The sequence below is a fragment of the Entelurus aequoreus genome, linkage group LG05 (genome assembly GCF_033978785.1).
Source record: "Entelurus aequoreus isolate RoL-2023_Sb linkage group LG05, RoL_Eaeq_v1.1, whole genome shotgun sequence".
NCBI lineage: Eukaryota > Metazoa > Chordata > Actinopteri > Syngnathiformes > Syngnathidae > Entelurus > Entelurus aequoreus.
In genome coordinates this window covers 83,641,070-83,649,617 of record NC_084735.1, presented here as the reverse complement: position 1 = coordinate 83,649,617, position 8,548 = coordinate 83,641,070, and the positions used below count along the sequence as shown (strand labels likewise).

Genomic DNA, 8,548 nt, shown 5'->3' with positions numbered 1-8,548 from the left:
ACATTTTGATCTTCCACACATAAAGCCCAGGGTGTCCAAACATTTTCCAGCAGGGGCCACATAAAAAAAATTGAAGGATGATACATTTGGTATATTAATGATGTTAAAACCAATATAACATAGGTCAATCAATACATGCTAAACTGCCGTTGGTCACTAGACGAGACCAAAACAATCAGTATCATGGCCACTGATTGGCTCAACTTCAGGCAGCAATACTAACATTAGCATGCTAACTTTTTTAGCCAATTTTGCAGCCGAACGCCCCAGACTCGTATAACTTGGTACTTGACAAATGCTAACTGGTTTTTTTTTTGGCAATTTTGCAGCAGAACACCTCAGAGGCATGACTTGGTACTTGACACATGCTAACTGATAGCATACTAACAATAGCATTCTAGCAAACCAACATTAGCATGTTAACACATTTTGGCCAATATTGCAGCCGAACGCCTCAGACTCGTATAACTTGGTACTTGACACATGCTGTTTTTTTTGGGTAGTAATATTGGCCAATAGACGAGACCAAAACAATCGGTATCATGGCCACTGATTGGCTCAACTTCAGGCAGCAATACTAACATTAGCATGCTAACTTTTTTAGCCAATTTTGCAGCCGAATGCCCCAGACTCGTATAACTTGGTACTTGACACATGCTAACTGTTTTTGTTTTTTTGGCAGTAATATTGGCCAATAGACGAGACCAAAACAATCAGTATCATGGCCACTGATTGGCTCAACTTCAGGCAGCAATACTAACATTAGCATGCTAACCCCAGACTCTTAGAGCTTGGTACTTGACACATGCTAACTGTTGTTTTTGTTGGGCAATTTTGCAGTAGAACACCTCAGAGGCATGACTTGGTACTTAACAAATGTTAACTTATAGCATGCCAACAATAGCATTCTAGCAAACCAACATTCGCATGCTAACTCTTTTTAGCCGATATTGCAGCCAAACGACTCGTATATCTTGGTACTTGACACATGCTAACTGTTTTTTTTGGGGCAATTTTGCAGCAGAACACCTCAAAGGCAGGACTTGGTACTTGATAAATGTTAACTGATAACTTGTTATTGTTATCGTTCTAGCAAACTAACGCATTCTGTTAGCATGCGTTTACATTTAGGCTCAGCTTGTGCATTTCAGCGGCTTGCACATTTCGATATCCACACGCAATCTCTCTCAAAATGGCATATTCTATCCAGGTTGTTTTTATTTTGTCTTCAGAATGTGTCGCGGGCCAATAGAAAACAAGCTGACGGCCATAAATGGCCACCGAGCCGCACTTTGGACACCCCTGCCTTAAACTCTTACAAAGTTTTGTCATCCGACAAGATGTTTCGAGAACGTGTGGTTATGTAACTTAATATGGTATGTGAAAGTCATGAATAACAGAAGAGGGTCCTAAATAAATCAGTGGTTTGTTCTCTCAGACAATCTGGAGCGCATCGTGGAGATCGCCAAGCTGAGGGCCATGCAGAAGAAAGCGCGCTTCGCCAAGCTGAAGGTGTGCGTCTACAAGGAGGAGATGCCCATCACGCCGTACGAGCGGCCGCTCTTCAACTCGCTGCGCTTCGAGCGCTCGGACGGCGAGGCCAAGCTCTTCGAGCACCACTGCGAGGTGGACGTGTCCTTCGGGCCCTGGGAGGCGGTGGCCGACGTCTACGACCTGCTGCACTGCATCGTGGGCGACCTGGCCGAGCGCGGCATCGCCGCCGAGCAGCAGTGCATCGGCGTGTGCGACAAGCACCTCATCAACCACTACTACTGCAAGAGACCCATCTACGAGTTCAAGATCACCTGGTGGTGACGCCGCACTGTTTCACCTTCAAAGTTGCCTATCTCCAACTGTCACCTGCTTTTCTTGTCATTCCAGCACGGCCTTTATTACCTCATCTGTTGTCCTCAATACACTGCTGCTGGAGCCTATCCCAGCTGACTCTGAGGACAAGAGGCGGGGTTACACTCTGAACTGATGGCTAGTCAGCACAACACACACACTCTTATATATATTTTATATATGTATAAATCTATATATGTATACATCTATTTATACATATGTATGTGTATATATACATGTATGTATGTATATATCAGGGGTGTCCAAACTTTTTCCAGCGAGGGCCAAATAAATGTGGCACATTTTGTACATTAAAACCTCTAAAGGCCTTAATGGCCACATGTGTGGACAGCACCTTTTAGCTCCTATTTCCAAAATTGGGTACACTACTGAATCGGGGTCTTATGCCGACATATAGACACTTATACTGCTATCTGGTGGTGTAAGAAGAGTATAACATACAATGGAATTTGGAAAATAAAAATTTGCATGTCATGACACATGAAGTACACGTTTGTGTACTTATGGACTAAGTACCGTATTTTTCGGAGTATAAGCCGCACCGGCCAAAAATGCATAATAAAGAAGGAAAAAAACATAGAAGTCGCACTGGAGTATAAGTCGCATTTTTTGGGGAAATGTATTTGATAAAACCCAACACCAAGAATAGACATTTGAAAGGCAATTTAAAATAAATAAAGAATAGTGAACAACAGGCTGAATAAGTGTACGTTATATGAGGCATAAATAACCAACTGAGAACGTGCCTGGTATGTTAACGTAACATATTATGGTAAGAGTCATTCAAATAACTATAACATATAGAACATGCTATACGTTTACCAAACAATCTGTCACTCCTAATCGCTAAATCCCATGAAATCTTATACGTCTAGTCCAGGGGTCTGCAACCTTTACCACTCAAAGAGCCATTTTGGCAAGTTTCACAAATTAAAGAAAGTAATGGGAGCCACAAAAAAAAAATTTAAATTTAAAATGAAAAACTCCGCATACAAAGCTTAAATGCTGTGTGCTATGTTAACCAGGGGTCTCCGACACACGCATCGGCATGCACTTTAATGTGGAAATTTGATGTTAGTGCAGCCCGCGAGTTTTGCGCTTGATAGCGTCATACTTGCCAACCCTCTCATTTTTCCCGGGAGACTCCCGGATATCAGAGCGTGATGAAACTGCATTTGGCGCCCTCTACAGTCTGCCCTAACAGTGTACCTGCTCGACTACACGTACAATGCAATTTCAGCTTGTTCACGTAAGCGACAGCAAGGCGTACTAACTCAGCTGCCACACATCTTACACTGACGGTACCAATACCCAGAATCCCATGCAGCCCTAACTCTTCCGCTCAACCAACGCACGGAGAGGGGGGGGGGGGGGGGGGGGGGGGGTTGATGTGTGGGGGGATTTGGTGGTAGCGGGGGTGTATAATGTAGACCGGAAGAGTTAGGGCTGCATGGGATTCTGGGTAATGGTTGTGTTGTGTTTAGGTTGTGTTACGGTGGGATGTTCTCCAGAAATATTTGTAACGTAACAGTGTTAAAGTTGTTTGATACGGCTACCGTCAGTGTAAGCTGTGTGGCTGATGACTAAGTATGCTTTGCTGTCTCCTGTGTGTGCAAGTAATAACAACATGCAACATGTGGCTGGACTGGCATGCTGTATGTAAATGCTAGTGGACAATTACTGCAATGCAGTTAGGGCACGCCCTTTATTTAGTAATTAGAGTGTAAATAGGATAATTTTTTCCCTGGGAGTAATCTATGAGAGACACTGAGATCCATAAATCTCCTGGGAAAATCTGGGGGTTGGCATGTATGTGGCTGAGCCGCATCAGAGTGGTCAAGGAGCCGCATGCGGCTCCGGAGCCGCGGGTTGCCGACCCCTGGTCTAGTCTCTTACGTGAATGAGCTAAATAATATTATTTGATATTTTACGGTAATGTGTTAATAATTTCACACACAAGTCGCTCCTGAGTATAAGGCGCACCCCCCGGCCAAACTATGGAAAAAAACTGCGACTTATAGTCCGAAAAATACGGTACATCATATTAAAAGATGATTTTTAGTTTTTATTCTAATTAGGGTCCAATAAGCCCAAATAGCAAAGAGAAATAAAAAAAAAGCATGTAAACAAACAGCTTGGGTCTTAAGGGGGTAAAGATACTAAAACCAATACAATGTAGGTCAATCAATACATGCTAAACTATCCAAACACAACATCCACTTCATGCTATCGGTAACAAAGAATATTCCACGCAATTTTGCCCTGAATTAATCGTTTTCGAGTATAAAAATGGCTAAATAAACTAAAAGTAGTGTTTTCCCACTAGACGAGGTCAGACCACGCTGTTGGATATTGTGGCTCCTGATTGGCTCAGCCTCAGGCGGCGTTACTGACATTAGCCTGTTAACTTTTTTTAGCCAATTTTCCAGTCGAACGCCTTAGACTTGTACAACTTTGCACCTGACAAATTCTTAGCAGGCTAATGAAGTGAAGTGAAGTATATTTATATAGCGCTTTTCTCTAGTGACTCAAAGCGCTTTTACATAGTGAAACCCAATATCTAAGTTACATTTTAAACCAGTGTGGGTGGGTAAAGTGTCTTGTCCAAGGACACAACGGCAGTGACTAGGATGGCGGAAGCGGGGATCGAACCTGGAACCCTCAAGTTGCTGGCACGGCCATCACTGCTACCATGCTGATATTAGATTGCAAACACTTTTAGCCAATTTTGCGGATGAACCCTCAAACTCATATAACATGGTACTTCACAAATGATAACTGTTAGCGTTTTAAATGTAACGAATTTTGCAGCAAAATGGCTCAGACTGATGTAACTTTGTATTTGACACATGCTAACTGTTATGCTAGTGTTAGCGTGCTAATTTTTGTAGCCAATTTTGCAGCAGAATGGCTCAGACTCATGTATCTTGGAATTTGACACATGCTAACTGTTATTATGCTGACGTTAGCGTGGTAACTTTTGTAGCTAATGTTTTAGCCCGACACCTCAGTCATTTAACTTGCTACTTGACACATGAGAGCATTATCATTCTAACATGCTAACTTTTTTAAAGCGATTTTACAGCCAAACACCTCAGAGTTGTTTAACCTAGTAAACTAACATTAGCATGCTAACTATTTTAGTCAATTTTTAAGCCGAACACCTCAGTCATATAACCCGGTATTTGGCACATGCTGGTATTATGCTAACGTTAGCATACTGACTTTTGTAGCTGATTTTACATGTGCACGGTTCATTGCCCTATGACTTGGTTCTTGATGCAGTCTGACTGTTAGCATGCTAGCGTTAGCATTTAAGTTCAGCTTGCACATTTCAGCGGCTTGTACATTTCCGCTTTCACACGCAATTTCTCGCAAAATTCATATTTAAGATTTTTTGTGCGATGTTCTGACTAGGATGTTTTTTTTATCTTTAGAATGTGTTGCACTTTGGACACCCCTGTATATGTATGTGTGTATATATATATATATATAGATATGTGTGTACATATATATGTGTGTATGTCTGTATATATATATATATGTATGTATGTATGTCTATATATATTTATATATATATGTATATATATATGTATATATATTTATATATATGTATATGTGTATATATGTGTGTGTATATATATATATATATAAATGTGTATATATGTCTATATATATATATATTATATATATATATATATATAATGTGTATATATGTGTGTGTGTATATATATATGTGCATATATGTATATATATATGCATATATGTATATATATATATGTGCATATATGTATATATATATATGTGTATATGTGCATATATATATGTGTATATATATACATATATATATATATGTGTGTGTGTGTTTGTATATATATATAATGTATATAAATAATGTGTGTGTATAATATATGTGTATATATATATATGTGGGTGTGTATATATATATATATGTGTATATATATATATATATAAAAATGTGTATATATATATGTATATGTATATATATACATGTATATGTGTGTATATATATATATGTGTATATATATATATATATGTGTGTATATATATGTATATATGTGTGTATATATATATATGTATGTGTATATATGTACTGTATGTGTGTGTATATACATATATATGTATGTGTGTATACATATATGTATGTGTGTGTGTGTGTGTGTGTGTGTGTGTGTGTATATATACATATATATATATATATATATATATATATATATAAATAACACACACAAAGTGCAGCTAATATATATTAATCACACCTATGGAGAGTCTGCTTTCTAATTAGGCTAACATTGCAATCAAAGTGGTTAACGTATCGGTTAGTTCCAGCTGCAACAACACTTCCTTCTCAACAAAAGAAGATAACAAGCTAAATCCTCAACCAGACTTGTTTTCTTACTGAGTTGGTGTCATTCTACACTTAAACCCTCTCAAATAGATATTAAAATGTTTTGTTATTGGCCTACGACACATCATATAATGAAAATATATGGTAATATTTCTGTGAAATGTGTAACACGTATGGAATACACCAGAATGGTCAATTAGAATTTCAATTCTACTTCCTTCAATTGGACTTGGAATAGCATTTCTGCTTCCTGTTCGGAGCCTCGCTGAAATCAACGTATATTTATTATGAGATTCTCAATTCAGTTGTGAATTTTGCACGCGTCTTAGCGCCACTCTGCTGCATCAGCGTAAATAGGAAGTCTATATTTAGTCTCAACACGACCAATAACTGCAGCAAGTTCACTTTTCCCAAGCAACACTCCTCACTTACTGACTGACAGCCATGTTGTGAAGTAGCGCTAATGCTAAGCTAATGTTGCTGAAGTCTATATTTTCTACTTTATGATGTATTTATATTCTCATGTTTCTTATGAATGTTGGCTTCTAGGAAGCTTGCTGCTTTTCTTTGAAATCTACACTGCACTTTTGTGACTAAAGTAGAATATCAGTCACGTACTTTCAGTCTTCTTGTCTTATTTGTCCAACACTATCACCTCATTATTGAATATTTACTGTCATCCCCTCCTGGACACTTGTTGAATTACTCTTTTCATATTTCATTCTGTGTATTTACTGTTGACCACTCCTTTTATCCTCTTCCAGCTCCTCGGTACTTATGTGATACTGTGTACTTTTTACCTCTACTGGCTACACATGTGATACTGTGTGCTTAATACCTCTACTGGGTAAACATGTGATACTGTGCACTTACTTCTCCCATTGGCTACACATGTGATACCAAACTGTGTACTTACTACTCCTATTGGTTACAAGTAGTAAATACACATGTACTTAATACTTCTACTGGCCACAATTACAAGTGATCCTGTGTGCTTACTACTCTTACTGGGTACAATTCCTAAGTACACATGTGATACTGTGTACTTGCTACTCCTGTTGGGCACACATGTGATACTGTGTACTTACCACTCCAATTGGGTACACATGTGATACTGTGTACTTACTACTACTATTGGGTACACATGTGATACCATGTACTTACTACTCACGTTGGGTACACATGTGGTACTGTGCACTTACTACTCATGTTGGGTACACATGTGAAATTGTGTACTTACAACTTCTACTGGGTACAAGCACCAAGTACAATTGATCCTGTGTGCTTACTACTCCTACTGGGTACAAGTAGTAAGTACTCATGATACTGTGTACTTACTACTCCTATTGGGTACACATATGATACTGTGTACTTACTACTCCTATTGGGTACACATGTGATACTGTGTACTTACTACTCCTATTGGCCACACATGTGATACCATGTACTTACTACTCCCGTTGGGTACGCATATGATACTGTGTACTTACTACTCCTATCGGGTACACATGTGAAACTGTACTTACTAGTTATACTGGGTACAAGCAGCAAGTACAGTTGATCCTGTGTGCTTACTACTCCTAATGGGTAGAAGTAGTAAGTACACATGTGATACTGTGTACTTACTACTCCTGTTGGGCACAGATGTGATACTGTGTACTTACTACACCTATTGGGTACACATGTGATACTATGTACTTACTACTACCGTTGGGTACACATGTGATACTGTGTACTTACTACTCCTATTGGGTACACATGTGAAACTGTACTACTACTGGGTACAAGCAGCAAGTACAGTTGATCCTGTGTGCTTACTACTCCTACTGGGTACAAGTAGTAAGTACACATCTGATACTGTGTACTTACTGCTCTTATTGGGTACATATCTGACACTGTACTTGCTACTCCTATTGGGTACACATCTGACACTGTGAACTTACTACTCCTATTGAGTACACATCTGATACTGTGTACTTACTACTTCTACTGGGTACAAGTAGCAAGCACAGTTGATCCTGTGTGGTTACTACTCCTACTGGGTACAAGTAGTAAATACACATGTGATAATATGTATGTGCTATTTCTACTGGGTACAAGTAGCAAGTACAGGGGATCCTCTGTGGTTGCTACTCCTACTGGGTACATGTGGTAAATACACATGTAATACTGTGTACCTGCTATTTCTACTGGGTACAAGTAGCAAGTACAGGTGATCCTCTGTGCTTACTACTCCTACCGGGTACAAGTAGTAAGTACACAGATGTGATACTGTGTACATACTACTCCTATTGGGTACATGTGATACTGTGT

The 8,548-nt window shown here is 39.2% G+C and overlaps 1 protein-coding gene across 2 annotated transcripts in view; it reads left to right on the top strand.

Moving 5' to 3' along the window:
- The window catches only part of kctd7 (potassium channel tetramerization domain containing 7), a 15,949-nt gene extending 12,810 nt beyond the window's left edge, over window positions 1–3,139 (top strand). The window contains exon 3 of one of the 2 annotated variants that reach the window (XM_062046567.1): window positions 1,439–3,139. In XM_062046567.1, the coding sequence (XP_061902551.1) occupies window positions 1,439–1,976 (538 nt within the window). In that variant the 3' untranslated portion in view covers window positions 1,977–3,139. The remainder of the gene's footprint in view (window positions 1–1,438) is intronic. The other variant, XM_062046566.1, reaches the window with a different exon arrangement.
- Window positions 3,140–8,548: the final 5,409 nt, after the last annotated feature.